Source organism: Eumetopias jubatus, unplaced genomic scaffold (genome assembly GCF_037043125.1).
Source record: "Eumetopias jubatus isolate StellerSeaLion01/CBP00866 unplaced genomic scaffold, mEumJub1_p1.0 scaffold_4, whole genome shotgun sequence".
NCBI classification, from domain to species: Eukaryota; Metazoa; Chordata; class Mammalia; order Carnivora; family Otariidae; genus Eumetopias; species Eumetopias jubatus.
In genome coordinates, this window is record NW_028274810.1 from 146,262,405 (window position 1) to 146,282,395 (window position 19,991).

General features: G+C 41.6%; 1 protein-coding gene across 1 annotated transcript in view; it reads right to left on the reverse strand.

Annotated features, from left to right (window-relative positions):
- Positions 1 to 19,991, reverse strand: part of LAPTM4B (lysosomal protein transmembrane 4 beta) — a 75,158-nt gene that overhangs the window by 42,907 nt on the left and 12,260 nt on the right. Inside the window, exon 2 of the mRNA XM_028112627.2 lies at positions 5,057 to 5,168. Coding sequence (XP_027968428.1) covers positions 5,057 to 5,168 — 112 coding nt within the window. The remainder of the gene's footprint in view (positions 1 to 5,056; positions 5,169 to 19,991) is intronic.

Below are 19,991 nucleotides of genomic sequence, written 5' to 3' on the forward strand. Positions count from 1 at the left end.
AGGCTCCCCATTGTTAAATTTTTTTCTTTTATCAAAACTTTCAAACATACAGAAAAAGTACATTTGAATCACTATCACCCTTTTGCTTGTACTGTTTCATCTCTGACCACTCCATTTCTGTCCATTCTACCACTGGTGGAAATCTGGACTGTTTCCAATTTTTGGCTATTATGAATAAAGCTACTTTGACCATTTTTATACCTGGCTTACGACAGACACAAACATTCATTTCTGCAAGGTCCATATCTAGAAGTGGAACTGCAGAGTCATAGGGCAGATGTATACCTAGCTTTAGTTTTCCCAAAGTGGTTGTACGATTTATACTCCCAGCGCAGTCTGGGAGTTCCAGTCATTCCACAGCCTTATCAGCAGGCACTATTACCAGTTCGGTCAATGTTGGCCATTTTGGAGCGGTGCAGTGATTCGCTACTATGCTTGTAATTTGCATTTTCTTTACAACTAATACCGTGGAGAATATTTTCATATGCTTATTGGTCATATGGGTATCTTCTTTTGTGAAGCATGTGTTTTTCTCTCATTGATTTCATCCAGAACCATTTACTGAAAAGATCACCCTTTCTCCCATAAATGTAGTGGTGTCTTTATCCTAAATTAGGTGGCCATATATGGTAACCATCCATTCTTGATGATTTTTATGTACATTTCCTTCCTTAGGCTAAGTGTGTCTACTTGATAGATAAAACTAAGTTTGACTGGAAAGACACATCTGCTGCAAAATTAATCAGAAATTAATTCGAATGACCTGTTTGGCACCATGCACAGCACTGACACCTCCTGTCAATTCTTTGCCAATCCATTAAAATTTCACAGGTAAAATGTCACAAAGTCTACTTCTACTCAAAGTAAGTTACGAGTGTATAATACAATACGCCACACACACATGCTTCACAATCATTATCCTTTGGTCCTCTTAGTCAATACACTGAACTATTTTTTTCATTAACTTTTTATTCTGAAATAATTTTAGACGTATAGGAAAGTTAGAACAGTAGAGAGTTCAAGCATACCCTTCATCTTGCTTCCCCCAATAGTAACCATTTATCATCAAAATCAGGAAATTAACACTTATATAATACTATTAATTAAACGACAAAACTCATGTGAATTTCACTTGTCTCCCCCTTATTGCCCTTTTTCTGTTCCAGAATCCAATCCAGGATCTCATACTATATTTAGTTGTGTTTCTTTAGTTTCTGCCAATCTATGACAATTCCTCATTCCTTCCTAGTATAGCCAATTTGGGGGGGAGAGTGTAACATAAAAATATATATTTTTGTATAAATTATTAATATTTTTCCATCATATAAAATATATATAAAAATACAAATGTTAAAGGGCTGGATTTTTTTTAAGAGAAATCCTCATATTTTCTTTCTTTATCCCAGTGGATTCTTCCATATGCCTCATTTTAATGTAAATAATACATCTTCTTCTACCAGATCATTTTAGGAAAATACCATATGGAAAAGTGAAACACATTCCTGCTCTGTCCTTCTGGATAAAATCTGCAGATGGCCACCACCATTCCAAAAAGGTATCAACTTAAAATTGCTATTTAAAGCAACTGATTGTACCCATTTCAAATATTATTTAATTCTATCCACATGTGAATTAAATACAGAAAGGCTTGTCAAACACAATGAACTTTGATCTACAAATTTGTTTTAAAAAAAGGAGGTCAGGGGCACCTGGGTGGCTTAGTGGGTTAACCATCTGACTCTTGATCTCAGCTCAGGTCTTGATTTCAGGGTCGGGAGTTCAAGCCCCACAAAAAGTGGGGGGGGGCACCTGGGTGGCTCAGTCAGTTAAGCATCTGCCTTTGGCTCAGGTCGTGATCCTGGGGAGTCTCAGCTGGGAGTCTGCTTCTCCCTCTCCCTCTGCCTCTCTCCCCCTGCTCATGCTCTCTCTCTCTCTCTCAAATAAATAAATAAAATCTTTTTTAAAAAAGGAGATCAAAGCATGTGAAAAGGAAATGTAAGCGAAAAGAAGTTAAAAAAAGACTCACTCAAGTGACTACCCACTCCTCTGTACCTTTTTATAATATGTGATTTAAATGACTGATAGACAGTCCTAACCATAATTACAAACTCTTCATTCATTTCTTTCAAATACATGAGATATGAGAGAAACCTCAAATGCACTGGAATTAATATCCAGGACATTAGAGAACAATTACTATTTTAAACTCTTAAGTACCAGCAAGACTTTGAAGTCAGCTAAATTAAGCCTACACTGTCAGAGATTCATTACCCAGCTTAATATCTGGCAATTAGATCAAGGCATATAGTGTTACTATTCGATTCAGAGAGAACTATAGCTGTATTATTTAATAAAACTTCTTTTTCTGACCTCAGTTACCTTAGAAATGGAATCCTGCTACTGGAACCAGTGAAAGATAATTTGTTTTTAAATATCAATCAAACACTGTATCTATAGCTTACATAGTCTTTTAGCTCAGGGGAAGGAAGGCAGAGATATTAACTTAATATTAATGGAACTCATTATCCTTTCTGGAAGAATCCATAAGAGTAACAGGGTTATTCAAAATCGAGAGAAGGAACGATGTTATAGCAGAAGTCCCGTCTCAGTCTGACAAGGTCCCACACCCCAGGAGAATATAATGTCCTGACTGCTTAGTACGTATTACAAAGCTATGGTGGTGGAAGGCGACAGATAGAAAGGGTCTCCTGGGGGCGCCTGGGTGGCTCAGTAGGTCGAGCATCCAATTCTTGGTTTTGGCTCAGGTCATGATCTCAGGGCCATGATACTGAGCCCTGAGTCAGGCTCCATGCTCAGCATGGAGTCTGCTTGTTCCTCTCCCTCTGCCCCTCCCCCCACCCATGCTCTCTCTTTCTCTAAAATTGATAAATAAATCTTTAATAAAAAAAAAAAAAAGGGGGCACCTGGGTGGCTCAGTCGGTTAAGCGGCTGCCTTCGGCTCAGGTCGTGGTCCCGGGGTCCTGGGATCGAGAACCTGCTTCTCCCTCTCCCTCTGCCTGCCACTCTGCCTACTTGTGCTCTCTATCTCTCTGTCAAGTAAATAAATAAAATCTTTAAAAAAAAAAAAATAAAGTTATTCTACCTCCTCTAGTATTCTAGAGGAATACTTGTGAGGAACCTTTAAAAAAAAAAAAAAAGCAAGCAAGCATCTCCTGATTTTCTGTTTACTTCACTACCAGTTGCTCTCAGGCTCCTGTTCTGACCTCTACTGTTGGGGCACCTATAGGGCTCAATCTAGGAGCCCTTTCCTTTTCCCTTCACTATGTTCTTAACATAAATACCATTTCTAGGCTGATGTCCTCAAATTTACATCAGCCCAGACATCTGGGTTCTGGGTTACAGAGTCACATACCCAACCACCTTTTTAATCTCTCCACTTTAAGACAGCTCGTGTTTTAGCTGGAACATACCTAAATAAGAATGGTTAGTAAAACAGCAAAATGTACCAAGCACTTACTATGGGCCAGACCCCTTCTAAGCGTTTTTCATGTACTAACTGATTTAATCACCATGATAATCCCACAAGGCAGATCCTACGATCAGCCCTGCTTCTCAGTGGGGGAATGGAAGGCACACAAAGGTAACTAAGTAGCCCCATGTTAACATATTTAATACATGGCATGGTCAGGATTCAAACTAAGGTCTTCTTCTTCAGAGCCTAGACTCCTAACAACCGTGCTGAGTCACTTAAAGCAAAGTCGAGCTCCCTCACCCAGGCACGTGCTCATCTCCTGACCCCAGACTCTCCTCCGACTGAAGATTGGTCTTTTGTTCAAGCTGGAAAGCAGGGATCATCTTTGATTCCTCCCTTTCCTTCCTCACCCACACTAACGAGGTCTATCAATCCTACCTCCAAAACCCACCCTCTTCCCCATCCTCAGTGCAGCCTGGATCTCAGGGAAACACGTCCAAACTAGTCTCCAGACTTCTATGCTCACACACCAGTCTCCTAAATGCATCCTCCACTCAGCAACAGAAGGGATCTCCATAAAACACACATCAGTGCATAACCGCTGAATCACTAAAAATCACCGAACAGCGATTTTCTCATGCTGGCAATAGAACCCACAAGCCTCACGGTCTTCCGAATGGTCCCGGTCTATCCCTAAAAGTGCATCTTGAGTCACTGTCTCCCCACCTTACTCATTTGCCCCAACATTTATTTTTAAATGCATTTACAGTTCTCCAAAGCCAATGACAATTAAATTTGCATGATCTTTTGTTTGGGATTATGCACAACACTGACCCTTTCAGTCAGTGTGGACACTGACAATTGTAATTATGAAATGTTCAGGTGTCTATGATCTTAGAGCTGGGTGCCTCACCTCCTTCTGGCCTATCCCACATCCACATTCCTGTGTGTTTCTACTTATTGGAAAAAGGCCCAAGTCTACCAAATAATGAGCAACAGCTTCTGGAACAGAGAATGATCATCTCCTACAAGAAAGGTAAATACAGAAACATAATAGAAGACACAGTGAGGGGCGCCTGGGTGGCTCAGTCGGTTGAGCGACTGCCTTCGGCTCAGGTCATGATCCTTGAGTCCCAGGATCGAGTCCCGCGTCGGGCTCCCTGCTCGGCAGGGGGTCTGCTTCTCCCTCTGACCCTTGTGCTTTCTCTCTCATCCTCTCTCTCTCAAATAAATAAAATCTTTAAAAAAAAAAAAAAGAAGAAGAAGAAGAAGACACAATGAGATAGATATGCGTGATCCTTTTGACCTTGCTTCCTCTCAAAAAGGCCAAAAGGCCCAGGGTAAAAAGACTATGACAAAGCAATAATTTAAAAAATGGGAAAGTTAATGTAAGGTGAAAAAGAAAAGAGATCTTATTTAGACTCCTGCATTTAGAACAGAGGCAGAGCACGAGCAACACATAAATATTTGTTGATCTAATTTGTAACGATGGAAAGAAAGGGAAGTATCAGTTGAAATGGGCCCATGAATCAATATTTGTAATTTAACAGGAAGACCTGGTAGCAGGATTCCCTGCCCTTGAAAAATACCCAAAGATCTACAACTGCTATCTGATGTACTTACTGGCATCATCCATGAACTCAAAGTCGCCTCCCAGCTCAGAACTTGAAAAGTGGTACTGGTCTGGATCAGCCAGGGCGCTCAACAGAATCAGCAGCACCACAGCATTGATGATCTGCAATAAGAAAGAAAAAACTTTAAGTACCCCCAGGATATGGTCCCTATAATAGGAACTTAAACTGACCACGTGAAATTTAACTTCAACAGAGGCCCCTCCTGTTCAACACTAAGCCACCCCCCTGAGGGAGCGGGCGAACATTGCCAAGGCGGAAGCACTGTGGGTCCCTTGGGAGGTAGCCAGGGGCTTGGGGTCTGGTGGCGGCCGATAGGCAGATTCCACCTCCCGCCGCCTCGGGGCGGAAGCCCTAGAGCAGCGAGCAACCCACGAGCAACCCACACCGACATACACCCACACCGACATACACCGATGCCCACGGTGGGAAAAACAAACTCTCCAGTTAGCCCAGTGCACTCTGATAAGCAACCACAAGTCTTTCCAGGTGATCAAACATTTTCACAGGGTCAGACAATCTGAGCCTTGAGACCAGAGTGGGAGAATGAATGCAAAGCCACAGCAGCCGAGCCAGGTTCGAACCTCCCGTTGTGGCACAGGTTGAGCCCCTTTCCACCCAAGCCCAAGGCTCTGCCTTCTGAATACCACAGAGTACACATCCCTCGGGTACTTCAAACTTAGCTCATCTGAATGGAAATCACCTTCCCTCACCATCTCCCATCTCTGCTCCTCTTTATATGTTCTCTATCTTTAAAAAAGAGCATCACCATTAATAATTAAAAGTGGAAAACACTCAGGCACTATGCTAAGTGCTCTACGTGGAGTCTCTCTCTCTTAAGCTGTCCAATAACCTAGTGAACTCGGCACTAAATTATCCCCACGTTATAGACGAGAAAACTGAGGCTTGGGGGTAAAGAATATTACTGAAGATCAGGCAGCAAACAACCTGCATCCACAAATTTTTATTTCCAAAACCTAATCTCTTAGCCTCCTGTTTACACTTGAAACCTGACTATCTTTGGGCTTTACTTTAACATCTTCCTTATCCCCACATCCGACCAATTGGAAAATGCTGGCTGTTCTACTCATGCATTTCTACTTCCTTTATTCTTCCTAACTGCATGCTACCGATGTGTACCAACTGTGGTCGGGCTGGAGGGGCAGGTGTGGGGAGAGTTTAGGTGAGGCTCGCGATGAGACTGGGGTGTTTTTTCTCCTTTTGGTGTTGAGTTTTACTCTTGTCAAAATGGGGAGGAGAAAATGCATAACCATGAAGATTACGTAGAGGAAATTCTTTTAAAGCAGTAACTAAAGGCATATCCTACTATAAAATTCGTATTTGGTATACCTATTTACAGAAGAGGTTCCAAGGGAGCATCAGGTTGTCTGTTCGACAAAACATCCACTCCAGAATTCATTTTCCTTTTTTAAAAAACATTTATTTATTTATTTATTTATTTAATTTGAGAGAGAGCAGGATGGGGCAGGGGGAAGAGCAGAGGGAGAGGGACGAGCAGACTCGGTGCTGAGCAGGGAGCCCAACATGGTGCTTGATCCCAGCACCCTGAGATCATGACCTGAGCCAAAATCAAGAGTCAGACGCTCCACCGACCAGGCCACTCAGGCGCCCCAGAATTCATTTTTCAATGGCAATCCGAAGTGGTTGTTTTAGGATTATTGTAGGATTTGGAATAATTATTTTTCTTCCTCTTTTTTTCCAAATTGTCTCATAGGGTCTGACTGCTTTTTGAAAAAAAGTTGTAATAATGAGAATGAACAGCAATTTCACAGAGTATACATACATACGTTATAGGTATGTAAAACGAACGTACATATACACATGTACGGATATATGTATGTACATATATAGAGAGCTAATAAAAATAAATACTACAAGCATGTGGTTAAAATTTTTTTTAAGGTACAAAAGGGCATATAGTGAAGAGTCAGTCTCCATCCTATTGCTATCCACCAATCACCCTCCCCACAGTGGTTATTAGAACTACTAGTTTCTTGAGGTGCCTGAGTGGCTCAGATGGTTAAGCGTCTGCCTTCGGCTCGGGTCATGATCCCAGGGTCCTGGGATCGAGCCCTGCGTTGGGCTCCCTGCTCAGTGGGGAGGCTGCTTCTCCCTCTCCCTCTCCCTCTGCCATTCCCCCCGCTTGTGCTCTCTGGCTCTCTCTCTCTCTGTCAAATAAATAAATAAAATCTTTAAAAAAAAAAAAAAGAACTACTAGTTTCTTGTTTCTCTTCAGAGATACAAGAAACTTCATAGTACATTTTAGAGAGTGTGGTTAGCCAAACTGTATTTGAAGAAAGATTTTCAGAACACATCTAAAGCTTAAAGGAAGGTAGGAGTTAATCCTACAACTGGCATGTGATGTTTGGCAAAGACGCACTTTTATACAAACTGTCTGGTTTTCTTGGCATTTCATTCCCTTTAGTCTTCGCAAAAGACAGCCCAAAGATTATGGGCTGAAATAAAATCAGATGAAACAACCTAAGAATGTGTTTTTGAAAAAGTAAGGCGCCATACAAAGACAGCATATTCACTGTTATCGTAACGGGTCGGTTTTCAGGTTGAAAAGGGAAGACACAGATCTGGGATTCAGACAAAGCTTAGCCGAGGGGGGGAGTGAGGAGGCAGGGCAGTGCGCCCCTGTAAGGAAATGCAGGACACATTTAGGGACTCCACAGGGCTAGTGTTGCGGAGCTTAGATTTTATTCTAAGCGTAACAAGAAGCCAACGAAGAATAAAGGGAAGAATGTGATCTGCCTGGGGTTCAAACGAGTAAATCAAGTAAAACAACTAGGAAGGGTGACTGGCATATAACGGCCACTCAGGTGAGCTCGCTTGAGCTCGCTTACCTCTTCGCACCTCCACAGGAACCATATAAAAGCTCTCGTGGATGGCTGGGAACATGACCTGGCTGCTGGATCTGAGCCAGTATGATGGCGCTGCTTCCCTGTCCTAGTTCCAATGCATCTGTCGACTCTTCCTGTTTTCTTTTTTCTGATTTCAGATTTTATGACAAATTTACAGTAACCAAAACATTGTAGCACCGGCATAAAACAGACACATGGACCAGTGGAAAAGAACTGAGAGCCCAGAAAAAGCTCATGCATACATGGTCAAATAATGTTTGCCAAGGGAGCTAAGGATATTCAGTGGAGAAAGTGTCTGTCAACTCGTAATCAGGTTGTTGTTATCCCCATGCCTGGTTTACTCATCACAAAACATTTACTAACTGCAACAACAGAAAGGCACTGTGCTAAGTGCTCGGGAAGAATTCTGCAGGACTCAGAATACGACGTTAAATAAGTCACGTGCCCAAATAACACAAAACATACAGCAGTAAGCATGCCAAGAGTTCAGAGAAGGACGAATGGGAGTTCAGGGGAAGGAATTACTGAAGCCTGAGGCTGAGACCAGGGACCCAGGAAGCTGCAGCAGAGACGGGAGCACTTGAACAGGGGCTTTAAAGACGGCAAGGTTTTGGACCCAGAGCGGTGTGGGAAAGAGCACATTCAGGTCTCAGTAGGGCCGCTGCGACAGGGGCCTGTACTGAATGTAGCAAGTAGCTCGATGAGGCTGGACACAGCTCGCAAAGCCGAGTATAGGTGCATGAGAACAGAAATGCAGGCTGGGGGGGGGGTGCTCCCGGGTGGCTCAGCTGGTCGGGCATGGGACTCCTGATTTAGGCTCAGGTCATGGTCTCAGGGTCCTCGGATCAAGCCCCGAGTCGGTCTCCCGGCTCAGGGGGGAGTCTGCTTGTCTCCCTCGCCCTCTGCCCCTACCCCCACTCATGATCACTCTCTCTCCCTCTCTCTCTCTCTCTCTGAAATAAATAAATCTTAAAAAAAAAAAAAGGAAAGAAATGCAGCCTGCAGCCAGACGGTGGAGAGCCCTCAGGAGAAGGACAGGCGCCTGGGGCTTCATGCTAATAGTTAATGAAGATGCCGTGGAGGTTTCTGGGCTGGGATGAGCCATGATCAGAGTGCTGTAGTTAGAAGACCAAGCTGGAAGAGGTGGGGAGGCCAAGCAGGAGGCGGGCCCCCGAGCTGCCGAGCACTGCAACGGCCTGCTGAGGGGTCACCAGGGGTTTCGCCACTTCCCTCTAATTCCCAGCACTGTGGGCTCACAGGTGACTTTCAGAGGTTAAGTGGCCCTACCCCAGTCCTAGTGTGGAAGAGCCACGGTTGGCACGCCAAGGCTTCCCATGTGGAGGTAGTGTCTCCCGAGCCCCAGTAAGTGACTACACGCAGAGATAACGGGACGCCAACAAGACGCGGAGATCTCAAGGCTGGGCAACGGGGTACAGCTTGTTATTACCAGAAGTAAGGGCGATCACAGAGAGACGAGCGTGAGGCCGATCTTAGACATGCTGTGCTGGAAAACACTTCCAGGGTGTCCAAAGAATCACGTTCTCCTCTTGTCCTCCGCGCACCTTTGGTGTTCAGGCCGGCCCTCAGCTTCGCTCTGGCCGCCTGATGCCAGCCTTCCCGGCGTTCGCGCTCTCTCCGGCTCAGTCTCTGCACACGGCACGTCTCTGCTGACGGCAGAGTTCTGGCCACCGGTCCAGCGTTCCTCTCGCTCCACAGTGCGCCCTGCTTCCTGGCCCCGGCTGTGCCCTACCTGCCCTGCTCACGGTCACCCTTTCCTCCGTACCCCCGGCCCTCACGAGCCACAGACCACGGCCCTGGGGCCCGCTGCCCTTCCAGCTGCCCTGGCTCTTCACAAAATAGTCCAGAGAGAGGGGACATCCCTAAAACAAAGCTGTGATGATAAGGGCGTTACCCACCACAGAAGACTAGTCTCCACTGTGCACTTTTCATCAGAGAATGAAACTTTCATGAGAAAAACGTGTGTTGACACATACTGTGTCATAAAACCTCTACTGCGGGGTGGGAATGTGGCATGCCATGGGTGATATATACAGTGAAAACAGAAGGGTGACAGGGCGATCCCTGAGGACCGAGGTCTGTGCAAAGGCGCCAGGAGAGGACTAGCCACGGTAGCTCACGTAGCTACTACAGAGGACCAGATGCAAAAGGTCAGATTAAGTCAAAGGCCAAGAACCCCAGGTAAGAAGTACTTTCTGAAAGAGAGAAAATGGAAATCACCCACCCATTCGTCAGTTCTGATTAAGAATGAAATGTCACCGCAAACAAGAACCAAGAAGACACTAGGACTTGCCAGGAGCAGATTATGTAATGACCACAGCTGATCTAAATGTAAAAGAAAGAGTGAACATATTTGTAATCTTGTTCAGCTAATGCTCACTTACACTTGGCCTTCCTTTGTCTGTTTTGGTAGGCCGTGTACAAACTGTTCCCATCCTATTTACAAAGTGTTCCCGTGGTGTCCCATATTTTTTGCTTGTTCTTGACAACGATTACTTCCATATGTAAATAAATTCAACTTCTGTCCAATTACTTAAATGGTTAGGCCCTTGTATATTCTCCAGGGAGCCAAAATGCTCTTTACCCTTAAATCATATATCACATCTAAGTGAACAGTGATATCTGCAGCTTTGATCTAAAACAACTGAAAATGTTAAATGTAATTATCAGCTCATTTTCTTAAAAGCCTCAATAACAGAACCTTAATAACACTCAAACCCACTGAGATAATAATTACACAACAGTCAGAAATTTGCACAGAAAATGCTATCCAAAAATGACTGTAGACTTATCTATAATGAAAACGTGAAACACAAGTAGGCGAATGGCTTAATAATATCGCTACCAAATAATAGAATCCTGAGTTTTAAAAATCGTATTTCAAAAAGTGTTAACAATGAAAATGCTCATAGTATGTTAAATGAAAACTACAGTATAAAAATGTTCTGATTCCAATTCTATGATTTATATGTGTGATATGTTCACATGTGTAAATCACAAACTAAAAACACTAAAACATACAATTTTATATATAAAGCAGGGACTAGGTTTGCAGATGGCTTGTACCTTTTAATTACCATTGTACCTTTTTTTGTATTTTCCAGAGTGCCTAACGTGAGCATAAACTACTTTTAGAGTTAGGAACAATTATTTAAAACTTAAAAAAATATTTTTAATATCAAATGTTATAAAATATTATTATTAAACCTGATTCTCTAAAAAACAATTAATAGAAAAAAGATGACCAACAACAAGTAAATCTGGCCAGGCATTCAAGTCAAATCTTGGAAGTAGATATTTCAGGGGAGAAATGTCAGAGTAAAATAAAATAATAACAGTTAAGGGATCTGCCACTTCTGATAATGGCCAAGTAAGTGATACAAACCAATTTCTCTCTGAGGACAACTAGGAAATCTGGACAAAATACCCACATCTGTGAGAAGGCGTGAGAGCTAATGAGGCAGTGAAGAATTACTGGTCCAAGGTCCAAGAGAAGGCAGAAATACCCTGAGGGGCATTTGTTGATTCTGGAAAAGACCGATGAGAGCTAAGAGCCTGAGCAGCACCCGACAGCCTCGCTGGGCCAGGGAGTCAAGGGCCTCCTGCGTGGGGGTGAGGGGCAGCTGACACAGGCTTTGCCCTAAGACCCTGCTGGGGCCTCACCACTGGAGGAAGGTGAACCAGAAGGAGACAAGCCTTAATAAGGACACCACCCAGCCTTGCATCATCTGAGTCTTGAAACTGGATTAAGCCACTCCCTAGGTGCTAGACCCCTATAAAAAGCTATTAAAATCCTGGTGGAGAAAGATATCATCCTATGCCTTGAATTATTTTTTTTAAATTTTCAAATGCAATGTCCAGAATACAGCAAATAGGAAAAGACAAGACTCTCAGAACAAGAATCAGCAGAAAGAAGAGACAAGAGAAACATAGGTACTCTCGATACTGAAGTTAGCGAGCGTGCCCTTTGAAGTGGCCATGCTTATGAAAATCAAGGAGATAAAGAAAAAAACACAAGAATTTTGGCAGGCAACTAGCATCATAAATAAAAGGACAGGGCAGATTTGAAAAGAATAAAGAGGCTCTAGAATGAAAAACTGCAGTAGCCAAATCAAGAACACAGCGGATGAGTTTAGCCCATTAGACAAAGTAGAAGAAAATTAATGAGTTATACTTTTCGACAAAACTGAGGGAATTTGTCACCAGATTCTTAGCAGTAAAGAAAGCATTGAAGGGTATTCTTTGGGCAAAGAAAAATGATGTCGGATGAAAGGCTGAAGATGTGCAAAGAAAGAAGAACAACAGAAATGATAAATTATATTGGCAATTGTGAATATTGATAACACAGTAACAGTAATAATGACTTATGAGTGCAAAATAGAAATAGATTCAAAATAGACAATAGTATATAAATCAAGAGCAGATAATTAGAGCTGAACTGATCTTAAATCCTTGCATTGCCCAGGAAGAGGATGAAAGTACCAATTAATGTGAGATTTTTAAAAGTCAAGGATGAATGTTGTCATCTCCAGGGTAACCTTTTAGAGAAGAGTCAGACCTGAGTGGTAGATACATAACTGTTTGTTCAGTAATAACCATGTTGTCTGTATTTTGTGCATTTTCTGTATATGTGTGATACAGTAAAAATGGTTAAAAATAAAAAAGTATAGATTATAATCAGATATGCTGTTTTCAGATAATTCGCTTTTTTAAATTGTTTTTTTAAAGTAATCTCTGTGCCCAAGGTGGAGCTCAAACTCATGACCCCAAGATCAAGAGTCACACGGTCCACCAACTGAGCCAGCCAGGTGCCCCTGGTTGGCTAATTTTTATACTCCAATATTTGAAAAAAAATTGTTTTTAAAGCTAATAATGGCAGGGGCACCTGGGTGGCTCAGTCAGTTAAAATGAGGTGGCTCAGTCTGACTCTTGATTTTGGCTCAGGTCATGATCTCAGGGTTGTAAGACTGAGCCCCACCTGGGTCTCTGTGCTGGGTGTGGAGCCTGCTTAAGATTCTCTCTCCCTCTCCCACTGCCCCTCACCTCCCTTAAAAAAATAATAATTTTAAAAAGCTAATAATGGCAGATGTGCCTTTCACTTGGGTCCAGGCAAATCAAAATGAAAGTCTGAAGTATCTTTAAATCTATTTTTAGAACTCTGATCCAAATGTGCTTTCACATTCAAATTAGCCCCTGTCTATATGGTCCTGTTCTGATACTGAAATAAGTTTCTGACACTTACTATTTCAATTCCATCAACTGTGGTAAATGTATTCTGGGGGGGGGGGGGAATTGGATTTTTTGTAAAATCCTATTTATCTAAAAAGTTGAGTAAATCAGTTCACTTACTATGCCCCAGCGCTCTGCTTGAAGCTGGTCTACACAAGGATGAATAACACCTGGTCCCTGCCCCCAAAGATTAGTAGTTCAGTGGGGTAAACACATCAATAGCCAAGTAAAATGCAGAATACTATACCATTCATTAAGTAATTCATTCAATTGTTCAGAAATGATTAGGCAACAAATAATAGGCCAAGCACTATGCTAAGCATCACATACATATTATGGCAAACACCACAAGGTGGAGGCGCCTGGGTGGTTCAGTCGTTAAGCGTCTGCCTTCGGCTCAGGTCATCATCCCAGGGTCCTGGGATCGAGCCTGCATCAGGCTCCCTGCTCTGCGGGAAGCCTGCTTCTCCCTCTCCCACTCCCCCTGCTTGTGTTCCCTCTCTCGCTGTCTCTCTCTGTCAAATAAATAAATAAAATCTTAAATAACAACAACAAGACACACACACACACACACACACACACACACACACACACACACACACACACACACACACACACACACACACACACACACACACACACACACACACACACACACACACACACACACCCCCACAAGGTAGCTTACTGTCTAGTGGGGAAGACAGTCAAATAAACTGGATGTTTCATTCACAGTGAAAAGGAATTCTGCTGTACTAGTGGCTCAGGGAGAAGCTGAAAGACTTCACAGGGAGATGACATTATTAACACTAGAAAGTAACAGACTTCTGGAAATCTTGGGAGACAAAAGATTACAGCACAAATAATTTTAGGCTATCAGACTAAATGACTAAGAATTAAGTACTGAGAGACAGTCCTAGGACATAAAAACATAAAAATGAGCAACTCTTGTCAGTCCTTTGAATTGAATTGTAATTACAGCTAATGTTTTAAGTTGCTGAAGCTATAATAAACCAAAGGAATATCTCCAGGTTACACACAGTGAGGGGAAAAAAGTTAAGCAGTAAAATGGAAGTTGTACCTTTTATTAGAGCCACATTTCAATAGGCAAATTTTTTAAATGTAAAAATGTTTCCCCCAAATTCAAGGAGATCCTCCTGATTCACCTTATAGCCCACGGTGCCATCACTTTAACTGACTTCCTCAAGAAAGCACCACCACTGCACATATCATTTTGTATCACTGAAGTAGTCTTGCCTCCCCTAGGAAGTGTGACCATTATTATTCCATTCTACAAATGAGGGCACTCAGCCTGCAGAGGACACCCCACACAAGGTCAGAGTTCTCAGCTGAGACTCAATCATTGATCCTTTGATTACAAATGCCATGCATGCTTTTTCTAGTACCCCAGTTCCCTCTCAAGAAGCCACCACACCCAGTTTACAGATTCCAGCTGCCCGAATCTGCCAACCAATCCCCTGGCGCATGCTCAGAATTCTTTCCAAGGGAGTGTTCCAAATCCACCTTCAATGCGACAAGAGCCAGCAAAGGCACCATTAGATGCTCTCAGAATACAGGGCCCATGTGATTAATGAGAAAGCTGAACATTGGACAGAAGGCAAGGGATGGTCCCCAGAGGAGGCCAGATAGAGAAATGCTGTCCAAAGATACTCTGGGAGACTTCAGACTGGGAGGTGTGGATGGGAAGAATAAGCAGCCTCCCTTTTATGTCTTAAAGAACATTCTTGATCTCTGAATATGAAGAGATATGTCTAGCCTGGAGCCTGTTTTAGAATAGGCTGTGGAGACCTAAACTCCCTGCACAAAAAAAAGTATCACAGGGTTGCCTGCCTAGTTTAGTCAGAGGAGCATGGGACTCTTGATCTCGGGGTTGCAAGTTTGAGCCCCACACCGGGTGTAGAGATTACTTAAAAGTAAAAAATCTTGTGCTCTGTCCAATAAATGAATAAACTCTTAAAAAAAAAAAAGGAAAAAGTATCACATACTAAAGGGTTAGAAGACTAGCATTTGGAAAAGACAAGAGAAAATATAAAGTGCAAAATGGCTACATCAATTTTTTTGTACAGCAAACATGTTCTCTTCGTGTTCTGATCGGCTCTATTCATTAGGTTTGTTAATCCCCATCTGTAACCACCCTAGTCCAACAACCTGGGTTACCATAAAATATGCTTTGAAAGACTGTTTGAAGCGATTATATTATTTACTCCCTGTTTAGTTTTAATATATACAAGAATAGTTTATTCCTGTAGCTATTCATCAGACAGAAGTGAAACTCATAAAACGGAACATCTTTACTAATGAAAGTGAAGAGTCTGTAACAGACTGAACCACTAGAATATAAATTTTGTATCTGATACAAGGACGGTGTTGTTATATTGTGCCTTAGAGTTAAAATCTAACAAAATAGCAATACATTCAAAATAGCCCCAAGCAAAAACAAGTATCAGGAATTAAAGACAAGGGCACCTGGGTGGCACAGCTGGGGGAGTGTCCTGCTCTTCGTTTCAGCTCAGGTCCCGATCTCAGGGCCGTAAGACAGAGCCCTATGTCAGGCTCCGCATTCAGTGCAGAGTCTATTTAGGACTCTCTCTCTCTCTCTCTCTCTCTCTCTCTCTCTCCCTTTGGCCCCCCCAACCCCCAATAAATAAATAAATCTTTAAAAAAAAGAAAGACAAAAAACATACACTTCTACAGTTGAAACACAGCTTGGAATTCTAGAACAAGCTGCTAAAGTATAACCTGGTAGCTAACCTTTTAAACAGTCTTAACTGTCAAATTAAAATCAAATGCAATGATAGAATCTAACCACCTCCTAGACAAGAAGTGTTTTATAACCATAATGTTGAACTATTTATATAAGGAAAGGAAGAAACATTATTAAAGTGTATGTCATAAATATTCTTTACTATGAATCTAGAATTCTTGAAGGTGATGTCAATATCTGATAGTGTTACTTTTAGTTAAAAAAACAGTATCAAAAGTAGAAAGCCTCTGAAGATCATTGTTCTTAGCTATTCTCAAAGTAAACTAATGAAAAGACTAGTAAATTACTAATTACTCATTACTAATGTAAATACATAAATATCTTTAAGATCCTATTCTTGTTTATATGCTTACTTTAGAATAAATATTAAGATTATCTGAGAAACTCTCATTTAATTTCTAAACAGCTGGTAAGGGAAAAAAAACAGACAAAGAAATACGCTCCGGTAAAAATAACAAAAGAATCAAAGAAAGCCCTACTGTGATTTACTAATTTAATTTTTAAAATAGTTTCAGAAAAGCTCTATGGTATTTCTCTATTATTAAAGTTTGTTCCTTGTTCTGTTCAAAACCTTCTGAAAGAATAAAAACTAATAGTCTAAGTTTTAACTACAGAGGCAAGCCTGTAAGAAAAGGCATTTAATACCACAAGCATATGAGTTCTGGTACCAAACCACTGGTACAAAAATTGTGGTCTGCAGACCAGCAACTTCAGCATGAGCCACAGGTTATTATTACTAATGCAGAACCACAACACCCACTCTAGACCCAAGGAATCAAGAATAAATGTCAACACAGCTGACGACTGGCCTCTGCAGCAAAGTAGGAGCTGAAGAGAACTTCAACGTGTTCAGAAACGATGACTGTCAACCTAGGATTGAAGTACCTTTTAAGGACGAGAGCCAAATAAAGATATCTTCAAATAAAAGCTGTCAGAGTCTGCCACCAACAGAGCCTCACTAAAGGAAATTTTAAAACCTATATTTCAGACAGAAGAGTGAACCTAGACAACACAACCAAGTAGGGAAACAAAATGAAAGGCCATGTTCTTTCCACAGTTTGGGTATTAAATATTCATTTTTAAAATAAAAATTATAATGACTGCAGGAAAAAAGGAGAAGAATGGACAAAGAGAGGCATAAATCTATGGGTGGTTCTAAACAAGCATGGTTAGAGATTAAGGTCTTGGGAGCTTTTAAAAAAGACACTAAAATAGGTGTGCCTGGGTGGCTCAGTTGGTTGACTGACTGCCAGGGGTTCAGGTCATGATCCCAGGGTCCTGGGATCGAGTCCCACATCGGGCTCCCTGCTCCGCGGGGGGCCTGCTTCTCCCTCTGCCTCTCCCACTGCTTGTGTTCCTGCTCTCTGTCAAAAAAAAAAAAAAAAAAAAAAGATACTACAATAGGGGCACCTGGCTGGCTCAGTGGGAGGAACATGTGACTCTTCACCTCAGGGTTGTGAGTCTGGGCCCCATGATGGGCACAGAGATTACTTAAAAATAAAATCTTAAAAAAAAAATACAGAAATGACTGGAGTTGAAGGACCTATTCAAAAGAAAGGCAACGATATTATTAACTGCAGACTTTGATGAGGATACGTGTTGATATTTCCCGAGTGAACAACTAGAATCATAGAAACAGAGTGTAACTTCCAAAATAGCAGACAGGAAAAACGGGTAAGCGACAATGCAGTCCACGTGAAGGATGGCGGCAAAGGAGAGGGAAACAGAAACAGTGACGGGAATAAATCTGGGTATGTTAACACTGTTACTGTAAGTGAACTAACTTCTGCAGCTAAAGACAAAGACCAACAGGCTCTCCAATGCTCCCACTCCCATCCCTGAACCCTCCTTCATGCCTTAACACAGGGCCACACGTTCTTCTCCATAGTCTTCGTCACGCTTATGTGCCAATATGTATTTGTATGATTACTATGTCTATTAATTCTGATTAATATTTCTTTCCTCCACCAGACCACGGATTTGATGTTGGCAAGGACTGGGTTTATGCTGGATCCCAAATGTACCCCCAGCACCCGGCGTACTTCCTAACACAGAGTTCTCAAAAAAATCTGTTAAAGGACAAGGGGGGAAGAAAGAAACTGAATAAGCATCAGCAATACCTTCTAGGCTTAAATTTTCTGCAATTATTTTCTTTTGAGATGGGAAGTCCTTAACCCATAAGCACAATGAACAGTTTGTAAGCTAGCTGCCTCCTGGGTCTTATATAGATGACCACATGCATCTTCATGCTGAAAATGCTATTCGTGTGGCCTTCATTTGATCTTTTTAAAAATTCTTAAGCAGCCCATTAAAAACTCCATTAATGAAGCATGCCTTAGGAAAAATGCATTCGCATTTGTACACTACTTAGTTTTATCCATAGACATAACTATTTTTATGACTTGTTTAAAGTACTTTGTGATACTTTTTAATAACTATAATTATTTATTTTTAGCATTATTAACTCCAGTTTGGAAAGGAAAACTGAAGTACTGAGAACCAACCAGTACCAATTTGTAGACTGGAAATTAAAGGAAGCCTTCTGCAGGTAGTACAGGTTGCCCACTGGGCAACAAGATCTTAAAAATTAGGCCACCCTCAGGGGCACATCAGACTGGTAGATGTCCCCCGAATCTGCTCTCCCTTCTTTCAGAGTCATAGGCTTATCCGGGTACATAAGTGCCCAGAGACAGATAACATCTCCCAGCCTCCCTTGCAGTTAGATCATAGGCCTTATTCTGAGCTACTGGTATATAAATGAAAGCAACGTGTGCAATTTCCATTTCACATCCTTAAAAAAACCAAGTTGTTTGTCCTCCAGGTGTCCTTTCTTCCTTCCAGCAGGTCAGAAAACATAGTACTGGGGAGCTGTCTCCAGCCATGTAGACAAGGCTAAAGGACATATAGCCTCCTCAGAACCAGAGAAGGAATCCACGCATTTGGGATGCCCCAGCAGAAGAGGTCTCTGAGTGACCTTCACGGAACAAAGTCTACCAACCCTGGACTGTTACATGACAGAGAAATAAAATGTAACTTGCATAAGTACTGCGTTTTACAACTCTCTGTTACAAGACTTCATCTACACCACAACAAATACAGAGGTTAAAATTAATATAACACAAAAGACAAAAGAATAGATATCAGAGAATCCAATGATACCTTAAAAAGGAAAAAGAAAAAAGACTCTCAGACCAGCAGCACTAGATCAAGGTTGGGGAAATCCAAACTGAGGCCTCAACAGAGGATTATCAAGAAGCAAACCCCCCTCTTTAAGCATAGTTAGAAGACATATTGACACAGCCTGGAGACTTGACCTTTTTAGCCCTGAATGTTATCTCTTCTGTGAAGTTGGACTCACCAGGTTGTCTTCATAAAAAGTTATTAACTACTCAAATCATTCAATAGTCATAATTTAGTGCCATGTAATTTTAGCAGCTCAAGGTTAATAAAAGAGCTCAACCTTATTTTTACTAATAATTTGAAATTATATTTCTTTTAAGCATCTTTTGGTGCTCACATTTTTCCCTGAGAAATAACTTTCCCTTGGAAGCTGCAACTGCAAACAGGCAACTCTAAACCTTTAAAGTTTGTTAAAAGCAACTGAAGAAGTATGATCTTCGCTTAATTTTTATTTTTCTTCAAGTAAAATGGGTTACCCAGTTTATAGCTTTTCAAGAACTCTTCTTAAAGCCCCAAAAGCTCTATTAAGAGCCAAGGGAGCTGGGACAGAAGTAGAAAGTAGTAAATTATGCTGCTAGGGCTCACATATTATTTCTACTAGCATCCTTTTATGGACAATAATGTATCTGCCCCAAAGGGGATGGGGTGGGAAGGGAAAAATGTAGCCTCTTCCTTTATGACAAAGATTCAAAGTAAGTTAACAAAATAAATATATTATACATTTAGATAAACATAATACACATCATAGTGCAAAACTCATGTTAACCATTTTAATACCTGATGCTTTGTTAATTAGATATATTTAGAGTGGGTCCCAGAGAAGTTGA